The sequence below is a fragment of the Sinocyclocheilus anshuiensis genome, unplaced genomic scaffold, assembly GCF_001515605.1.
Source record: "Sinocyclocheilus anshuiensis isolate Anshui unplaced genomic scaffold, SAMN03320099.WGS_v1.1 scaffold767, whole genome shotgun sequence".
NCBI lineage: Eukaryota > Metazoa > Chordata > Actinopteri > Cypriniformes > Cyprinidae > Sinocyclocheilus > Sinocyclocheilus anshuiensis.
Window position 1 is genome coordinate 1,089,256 of NW_015551124.1, and position 10,622 is coordinate 1,099,877.

The 10,622-nt window shown below is 34.7% G+C and overlaps 1 protein-coding gene across 1 annotated transcript in view; it reads left to right on the forward strand.

Moving 5' to 3' along the window:
* Nucleotides 1-10,622, forward strand: part of LOC107663133 (tyrosine-protein phosphatase non-receptor type 21-like) — a 35,001-nt gene that overhangs the window by 17,012 nt on the left and 7,367 nt on the right. Inside the window, exons 12-17 of the mRNA XM_016453292.1 lie at nucleotides 164-224; nucleotides 634-712; nucleotides 3,610-4,014; nucleotides 4,331-4,335; nucleotides 5,194-5,727; nucleotides 8,501-8,638. Coding sequence (XP_016308778.1) covers nucleotides 164-224; nucleotides 634-712; nucleotides 3,610-4,014; nucleotides 4,331-4,335; nucleotides 5,194-5,727; nucleotides 8,501-8,638 — 1,222 coding nt within the window. The remainder of the gene's footprint in view (nucleotides 1-163; nucleotides 225-633; nucleotides 713-3,609; nucleotides 4,015-4,330; nucleotides 4,336-5,193; nucleotides 5,728-8,500; nucleotides 8,639-10,622) is intronic.

Here is a 10,622-nt window from a genome sequence, read left to right on the forward strand (position 1 = left end):
GAATGTGTCTGTGAGTTGTCATGAAAATGTGAATGCAGTGCAAAATGCAAACCGCTGACTTTGTACTGTAGTATCACAATGCATGTGACGAATAAAACATTGACCTTTATTACTCTCTGGTTTATTTCACAGTTGTGTTTTATTGTTTTGTGTTTTATTACAGACAAACGCAGCCCGCTCCTGTAAACACAGTGAGGCGACGGTCCTCGACGAGAATGTCTCTGGTCAGCATTATGCCAGTTATTCAATGACTATACAACAGTTTTGCTATGGAGCTTGTTCTGTAGTACGTTTCTGGAGTTTGTCGGCTCTGCATGATCTCATTTGTTTTTGATGTGATTTACTGTAGCTCTGTTCCAAAACCTTGCTCTCTACATACTAGGCAGCTCCCTTTTAAGGCAGCATCCTAACTAAAATGTAACCTTATAAATGTCATGATAAGCATAAAAAACATAAAACAAAAAAGCTTTTAATTGGACTTTTAATGCTTTCTATCTTTGAACTAATGTTTGATGTTGTGTGTGCACTTGTATAACTTCAAATACAAAGTCTAGATGGGCAGCTCTCCAGGTTTGGGACAGAGTTAATATGTCTAGCTGAATAATGCTGCTTTTGTTTTGTCTTATGATGCAGCCAAAACCGCAACCCTACATGATGCCACCTCAGATGCATTTTAACGGCCATTACACCGAACCGTACACGTCTTCACAAGGTAGGACATCTCCCATCAGTAACGGGCCAAAACTGCACAATATGATTTTCTTTAGTATTTTGCTTCTAAACATTCTTAAATCAAGATAAAACAAAATGACAGAATTTAGTGAGAAACAAATCTTTCAGTGTGGTTAGAAAAATTTACTTCAGACCTTTTTAGAACTTTACAGAAAAAAAGACTTAATATAATATCTAAACATTCTTAAATCAACATACATTTATTTAAAAAGCAAAATAACTTAAGATATGAAGTCTTCTCAATGTATCATGATTTAAGAGTTATTATATATTTGTACAAAAATACAAAAAAAAAGTCATTATTGTTTATTATTTATTCATTTTTTTAAATCAAGATGAGTTACAGACAAATTGTCAATAGACAAAGTCAAATACTATGCAAATGAATTTATCTTGATTAAAAAAAAATGTTTAATGGAATTGTACTGGAAAAGAAGACAAATATGATGAGAAAATCATTCTTGTATTTTATTTTATTTATTATTTTGTAATTAAATTATAATAAATAATAATAATAAAGGTAAATTATAATAAAAAAAGTAAATCAAATACTGCAATCATTTATAAATATTTAAGTTAAAGGGGTGGTTGATTGCGATTTCACTTTTTTAACGTTAGTGTCTAATGTTGCTGTTTGAGCATAAACAATATCTGCAAAGTTACAAAGCTGAAAGTTCAATGCAAACAGAGATATTGTCTTTGAAAATTCTGGCAGTTTAATGCCTACAAAAATGGCTGGTAGGGACTACAATGAGTTACTTCCCGGGTTCGTGACGTAACAAACCCAGATAAACCCCACCCTCGAGGCCATGCTGCGCTGCTTTAGAGAAGAGGAAGAGAAAACTAGAGGTGCGATTATTCACATGTCATTATAGTTGCGCCGCCTATACTGCCACGACTCCTAAAGAAAACGTTTTCATTCCGCGTCGCCCCGTCAAGCTCTCGCTGGATCCACTCCTCTGCTATCAACGAGAGGAACGTCTGTTCTTCCGCAACAGACAACTAAAAAAAGTACCAGGTACTGTACCCAGTGGAAAACCCCCAAAAAGTGAGCCATACCATGCAGTGGAAAAGCGCCATTAGACGCACACTACAGGCGGTTTAGCCAATCACAACACACTGGGCTAGCTAACCAATCAGAGCCCATCGCCTATTTCTGAGGGAGGGGCTTCATACAAGAAGGAAATGATCAGCCTGTTTCTCAGAGAAGGGACAGAGTGGTGTGGAATAAAGGTAAATTATGTGAAAAATAATGGATTTTTTAAAAAACAAAGCATTAACACATGTTAGACTGCACCCCATAAACACAATCAAGCCTAGAAAAAAAACTGTGAACCACCCCTTTAAAATATAGACAGTGTGAGTGAAAAAGAAATCAGTTTTTGTGAAAATAACCTATGGAATTTTCTTAAGTTAATTTATCCAGATTTTAAGTTTGTACTGACAAAAATACTAAGCATTCTTGTATTTTATTTTATTTGTTTTATTTTATTTATATTTTTATTTAAATTTAAGAAATTGTAGTCAGTAAATCAAAAACCTATGAATATTAAACTTTACAATATTTTTGCATCATAATGATGCTGACTTGCAATGACTGTGATTTTGCTTCTCAAGTTAATGTATCTTGATTAGGGCTGGGCAATATGGCCAAAAAAATGATCACAATAATTTTTTACATATCAGTCGATATCGATAATTATCACGATAAATGTCAAATCTTTATTTCTTTCAAGTTTAAAGCCAGATTTTTGCTCCACAGTGAAAGTTGTAGAAACCAGACCATTAATTTTCCTTAAAATAAATATCTAAATAGAAAATTTAATTTCTTAGTTTCTGCGTGTTCTAATGAGTGATATTGTTTCAAATCAAGAAACAGGTTTGGGTTGCCTGATAATATTAATAATAATAATATCACTTTTTTTTCCTCTTAGAAATGCACATTTGATAGTAGCTTGAGTTAGGATGCAGAGGTACATTTTTGTTCATTATCAAAATCAGTAACATCTGTACAAATTGTAGCAACCTCAGTTTTATATGGTTACATTTATTCTGACCATTTTTTTTTTTTTATTATTAAGCATTGGTCTTCCATAGTAGCATAAATTTAAATCATGATAAACAGTTAAAACCAAACATATAGCACCTCAATACCATGGTAAAAATATAACTATATGGTTTGTAGGTAGCCTGTATGAAAAACATCAGTCTAAAAACATTCAGGATAAATGCACACATGCTATAGCTTAATCACAAATACATACTATAATTATATACCATTACTCCTGTAATAAAATTGAATGTGAATATCCCACATTTGTGCCACAATACCATGGTGCAGTGAGTGTTACTACAGTAAATCCATGGTAAATGATGGCGATGTGTAGTTTGAAAAGCCTTCTGACTGTCTCGTTCATTGCACACAGTGCTTCTACTGTTTGGCTTTAAACTAGTTTAAATCACCGAGTCATTTGTGTTCATCACTGAGTTCAAGCGCTTCACACTGGATCTCACAGCGCTGCTTAGAGCTTGCGTGAGCGAGTAAACGCATCTGCTCTAGTGAGCTCGTGCCGCGCGGACGTTTTGAACATTGGTCCGAGCGGATAAAATTTCCGTGTGGCACGATTCAAATGAGTCGTGCTGTTTCGTTCCGCTTTTGCCGCATAAACGTTATATCGAACATTTATCGAACTCTTCATATTGTTTTATTGAGGAAAATTATATCGCGATAATTATCGTTATCGAATTATCGCCCAGCCATAATCTTGATTTAAAGAAAGTTTCGATATTTGTACTGGAAAATGAAAATGTAGATATTTGTAAACAAGACAAAAATAATAAGCAAGAACTGACGCACCTCTCTTGAATTTCCTACAGATAATCTTTACATCAACAACCAGAATGGTTTCTACTACCATTCCCAGACCAGTCTGGACCGCTCTCCGCACGAGTACAACGGCCGGATCCGTAACGGCAGCGTTTACAGCGCCCAGAGCACCAGCTCCCTCAACAACCCGCAGCACTACCTGCAGCCGTCGCCCATGTCGTCCAACCCCAGCATCACAGGAAGTGACCTCATGCGGCCCGACTACGTGCCTTCCCACCGGCACAGTGCCCTGATCCCGCCATCCTACCGTGCCACGCCCGATTACGAGACGGTCATGAGGCAGAAGAACCTCGGGATGATCCCGCCGGCCGAGCGCCAGAGCCACTCCATGAGGAACCTCAACATCGGCAACTCTTACGCCTACAGCCGGCCCAAAGAGCACAGACAAAGCCTTAGTTTGTTTATATGAAGAGATTTAGTTTATTTGTGTAACTTGCTTATTTGATTTGGGGTTTGTTTTAAAAATTTCAATTTAGTTTTGTTGTATTTAAATTTCACAAAGAAACGTGCAGCAATAGACACCTTCTCATTTACTGTATAATGTCTTCAATCTCTTTTTGTAAAAACAAATCGTGAGAAAATCGAATAGTGAAACCAAAATCATGAATCGAATCATGAGTTGAGTGAATCGTTACATCCCTACCATGGAGTTTTAAGGACTTTAAGGGCTCCTAAAGTTTTTGACATCTTCATATTCTGTGTGGTGGCCAGTTCACGCTGATAGAAATTAAGTTTTTCCAATCAGTTTAAATTGATTTTTTTTACCTTTTATGGGCATTTTTACCTTTATAAAGCCATTTTTCTAAAAGTGTGCATTATCTTTTGAGTCAAATTCTTACATTTAATCAGCTAATTAGAATAATAAGATATTTGGGCTGTTACCAAGCAAATGAAATCAGTATCAACAAAATTCATCTTTGCAATGCAGAGGAAACACAGAAGCTGCGTCTGAAGTGGCATTTAGAGGTATTTACACACTACTGTTTAGTGCAGGACATGAATGCATTTAACCGTCAGCAGATTCGCTGATGGACACCGGCATAAAAAAAATATACATTTTATATTTTAAAAAGTTTTATATATATTCGTTTTGATGTATTATATAGCATATTTTAAAAACTTTTAAAAATATAAAATGTATGTTTATTTATAACAGTTATGCTAACAACAATAAAAATATATTTATGACAGTAAAACAGCGACATCTGCTGACGGACACCGTGCTGCGTTGTCACGGGAACATGCCAGCTGAAGATAATGAGGAAATTAATTCGCTTGCTTTGCCAAGTGCATTCCAAACGACTACATAATGGCACGCATGTGCCCTGCTCACTCCAAAGTCCCCACTCTAAGGGGATAGGGATGATCACTTCCATTTGGAATTTGCCTCGTGAACCGTTCGGTACCGATACTCGTATCAGCACATCCCTAATATATATAATTAAGAATGCTTATAATTATGTAATTAATTCTTACATAATTATTAGCAATAATCTAAGATTAAAAATGACTATTTTTAAGAAAGTTTATTTATTTATTTTTTATTTATTGACATTTCTACATCAACTACCCAGGTATCCGCATCCGCGGCTGAGACCCCACCCCCTGTTGCCCAGGCGATGCCGCCTACAGCATCCGGCTCCGACATTAACGTCGTCCTGGAGGTTACGAAGCCCGAGGATGTCATCTACGGCCACAAAAAATCCCTGTCTGACGCCACGATGCTGGTGCATAGCAGCGGTGAGGAGGAAGAGTTCGAAGACGACAGCGGCCGACACACACCCCAGTCTCAGGATGCAGTGGGTGGGCCCGAGCATCACATGACGCCGATGGGACGGCCCCTCGTAGATCCGCCCGCTTATCCCTTCAGCCACGGTATGGAGACAGTCCTGACAGGCCCTCTGGCGTACCAGTCCCATCCCATCATCTGCAATCCAGAGGACCTGGGGCAGCTGCCGCCTCTGCGAGAGCCCGGACACATGGTGCCCTCGGTGTCAGAAGGCGATCTGAGCGGACAGGGACGCTTGAGACAGAAGAGAGATGTCTTTAAGAGACCCGTCTCTGACGTGCCACCTGCCAGAAGGAATATCGATGGTCTTCCACCGGCGGTAAGTTCAGCTGAAAATCAGAACTGGATCAGAATCAGTTAGATGTGCATTTGGGAATGCAACATACAATAGGTTTAGGTGTATTTGCACATTCACATAATGTTAAAAGCTTGAGAGTTTGAACGTTTGAAAAATATAAAGACATAAATATTATTGGAAGTGTAAAATTATTATACTGTATTGTACGTGTAAAATAACATTATTATAAATACTTTTTATTAAATAAAATAATTATAAAATTATTTTATATTAAACTGTAGAATTGTAATTTGCAAAAGTAATATGTATTCATCGTTTTTTATACATATTTTAAATAATAATAATTATTATTATTATTTTAAAGCTTTGAGTCCACTTTAAAGTCCAGCTACAAAGTCAAAATAAAGCTCTTTAATTTAAAAGATTAATAAGTTCTCTTAAAGATCAGAATTGAATCCGAATCATGAAAAATACTGAAAAACTGAAAAAAAAAATAAGACAATTAGACATGAATATTGTAATCTGTAGTGTAAAATAAAATTATTATAATAAATATGTTTATTAAATAAATTCTAAAATGATGGAAAAATCATTGTTTGAAGAATTTATCTTCCAGAATCTGGCAGTAAATTTTGGGAGTCAAAAACATATTTTAAATGCAAAATTGATTTCCGCACGCTCAAAATACTTTCTTCTTTGCGAGACAAACATTTTCTCCACAAAACTCAGTTTGCGCGCGTGCAAAACTTACTTTTGCGCGCTCAAAATATGATATTTCGCGCACAGAATTGTGGCAGAGATGTAAGCCCATACACGTTGCAGTGTCACAAGGTGGCGCTTCAGACTGTTTCAAAGTGATTCCCACAATAGTATAGACATTTCAAAATAAGAGTCCAGGTGTATTTCAGACTTGTTTATAATTAAAAATCACAAATTATTATTATATATTTTTTTTTTTTACACAATAAATTGTATTTAATTTAAAATCCATTTAATTCATAGGAAACTATTGTAGTTTCTGGCTGGGAGGTTTCCCCACAGGAAGAAAAGTCAAAAAACATTATTTGATGCATATTATTCAATATATAGATTTTACCCATTCACTGAGAGAGACACTACATGAAAAAGCAAGGAGAACTCTACCATTTAAATGCTGTAATTTTGCATAATTTACAATGCATAATATGAGTATGTAATTAAATGTAATAGTAGCCTATATAATTTAAATGAATTTCAATAGGCCTAAATAACAAATATTGTTAAAAATCACACATTATTTGTTATTTGTCACATGTAGTAGACCATTTTTGTGCCGTGGGTAATAGGAGGATTTTCCACCCAGCTACCACCGCAAGTATATTTCAAACCTGTGGGAAACACTGACTGTATATAGCTAACCGTTTCAATTTAATTCCTTAATATTTCTCTTGTGGCCTGTAGCCTACATAGTGGGGAAAAAAATGAGAAGAAACGTATTTCGTGTTAAAAAGGTTTTTGAAAGTCTGTGCTTGAAATAAAGCTTTTTATTTCATTGACTTTTATTGATGACTGCAGTGTTAATATTTCAATTATAGGCCTACCTATAATTAATTGCATAATAGACCTGTTTTAAAACATTTTAATTAAGAGTAAATAGCCTAATCCTTTTTTTATCCTTGCAGCGTGTCAGTTATGTGGTAATTATTGCAGGGCAAATTAATTGTAATTTTAATTTAATAAAAGTAACTTCATAATAGGCCTAATAAAAATAAGAATGTAACAAGCCTACATTAATTGGAAATGCCAAATCCTCTTAATATTGTTAATAATTGATGTTTTTGACAATATCTCTGGCTATCGTCGATACAAGATCATCATCTTTCGATGCAACCCAGCAAGGGGAGTTTTTTTGTTTACATAATATATGTGTGTGTACTGTGTATATTTATTATGTATATATAAATACACACATATACAGTATATATATTGAAAATATTTACATGTATATATTTATATTCATATAATGTATATTATATGTAAATATATTTAGTATATAAACATAACACAGTTCTCTTAAATATATACTTGCATGTGTGTGTATTAATATATACATAATAAATATACACAGTGTTGTACACACATTACGTAAAAAAATGTTGTTTTGGATGCGATTAATCGTTTGGCAGCACACATATATATATATATATATATATATATATATATATATGACAAAAACACAAATTTACTAACTTTAAAATTAAAAAAATAATTATAATAATATTATTATTAAATATGAATAATTATAATATTATTAAAATAATACTAAAATAACACTGATTCCTGTCACCTGTCTGGTCTGTAGTAATTTGAGTTTTGGTATTAATGCAGTAAATCAAAGTTTGTTCTCCCCAGTTATTATAACTTAACTTAAAGTTATTATAACTTTAACTTGTGGAGCATAAAAAAAAGATGTTTAGCAGAATGTTGTATTAATAAGTTACAGAGAACTTGTTCACAGATATAGAAATGAACAGTACGGCTCAGTTGTTAAAGGAAATGCAAACTGATTTTTGATTGCACATCATCCAGCTGGTGTGGCTTTTATTTTTGTTTCTTCTGCACGTCGAGTAGGTGTTTGTATGCTGGGGTGAGGCTGAACACTTGACTTTATACGTGTGATGTGAAGAATGCCGCTCAACAGGCTGTCAGACCCGAACAGCTGCATTCTGCTGCTCTTCTCCACCGTCTCAAGACGCCGATCCTCAGACTCTGTTTTTCTCTTTGTCTCTCTCCATCGCTCGCTCTGGTTATGAAGGGTATGAAGAAAGGACGCTCCGAGGTCAAGAAGGTGGGTCCCCTGAAGATGGCGTCTCTCAACGGCCTGACCCTGTCCAGAATGCCTCTGCCTGATGAAGGGAAGGACGACCCGGAGAACGCGTCTAATGACGAGCGGGTGGGTACTGCTTTCACTTTGACTGCTGGTTGGTGAAATGGTAGTTAGTGGTCGACTTGAGGTTTTTTTTTTCTTTTTTTTCTTTTTTTTTTTTGAATGTTTGATGTTGAGCTCGAATCTACACTGAATAATGTTCTTATTTTTAATACACTTTTTAAGTTATTAGTCATTTTAATAAATACAAATATTGTATTTAATACATTTTAAAATAATGTCATCCGTTTCTGTTGATGGATGCGCATTCTGGCTTCCAATACATTACAACAACAGCGATGCAAAAGAATTGTGGACAAACCATTCACTCTTGTTCAATGCGAATGCCGTATGCTGGAATATGAGCAGTTATTCCGTCATCACCGGGTGCTGATAGCACGCGCTCACAGGTGAGATCTGAACAGCACACGTTGATATCTGTGTTTAAGCTAAACTCGTTTAAGCTTTGCCAGTTTAAACATGTAAGACCCAGAGGACACGAGCTCGCGCGCGCAGTGAGAAGATTTGTGCGTGCGCTCAACCCATCCCGCAAACCCCGCGCCTCAGAACTCGTGCAAATATTAATCTTTCTCTGAAGTATTGTGTTTAAATGGACAAATTCACACAAAAATTGTCAAAATGCCCGTATTGGTAAGTATCCTATAGCAGACATAGCCGGCTGAACGTACTGTATCAGTGCACTGGATCAGCGCATTCTCTTAAAGTGACAGCACTTTCTTAATATTAATCAAACAGCAACAACAAAGAAATCACTCACTGCTCCTGATTGAATAGCTTTTGTAACTTTAATAAAGATTAATCTTTAATTTATACAGTTCTGAAATATATTGTTTAAATATATTACTGTATTTATTAAAATATTCTGATTATTATCGTTAGTTCACTAGAGAAATCAAGTCTTGAGAAGAGCATTTCGCGAAATATTACACTATATATTCATTACATTTTACTTTACCTATTAGTCTTAATTATTTAATGTATGTTTAAATTAATCTGTTATGAAAAATGTTATGACAGCCACTGTAATTGAATATATTTTAACAAATAGAAATTTTATAATTTATAAGTTAATTTAAAAACTGCGTTTTGTGCAATTTACATGTTTGCATACTATTTTTTTTTTAAGGTGAGTGTTGATTATTATATTTTAAAATAAATAGTAGTTAAATTTAAGTTTGGGTTAAGTTGTTAATTGTAACCTTATAATGTAGGGCTCCCTATAGTTTAAAGTATAAGCTGAGGTAGATTTTTATGACTAAGAAAAGTTTCATTATAACAATGTATTTAAAGAAAGAGCAACTTGTTCAGTAAACCACTGTTTATTAAAAAAAAAAAAAAGATTTTAGTTTTTCCTCCTGCTGTACCGAAACCGTGACGTTAAAACCGAGGTACGCACCGAACCGTCATATTTGTGTACCGTTACACCCCTAATGTCATAAAAACAGAATTCACAGTTTAACGCGGAATGTCACGGAATTAGTCAAATTTTGAATGAATTAATCAAACGTAGGTCATTACACTTAAATCAAATCATGATATGGACTAGTATCTGTAAATATTAAGCCGCAAAAAGTCGATTTAAATATGAATCCTGCATGTTCTGCCTGTCTCTGTTTATGAATGGCGCAGACGCACTGTTTCATTTACTACACATACTGAAGCACGCCTGACGCTCGCAGGGATTTCAGCCTCTGCCGCCTCATTTTATGAGTACATAAACATCTCTAGAACTGCTCAGAGTCACTTCATCAGCATTTTAGTTTCTTTTGAGAAAAACTCGTCATATCATATGCAAACTTGAAGAATCTGTGACTGAAATATATTTCTTAATGTAATGATAGTCCTACTACTACTAATAAAATTATTAAAACATTATTTTTAAAGGAATATTTACCAGAAAAATTGTTTACCAGAATTTATGTAGCAGAAAAATGTAAATACACTACACAGTATTTCAGAAAAAAAAAAAAAAAAAAAAAATTTTTTTTTA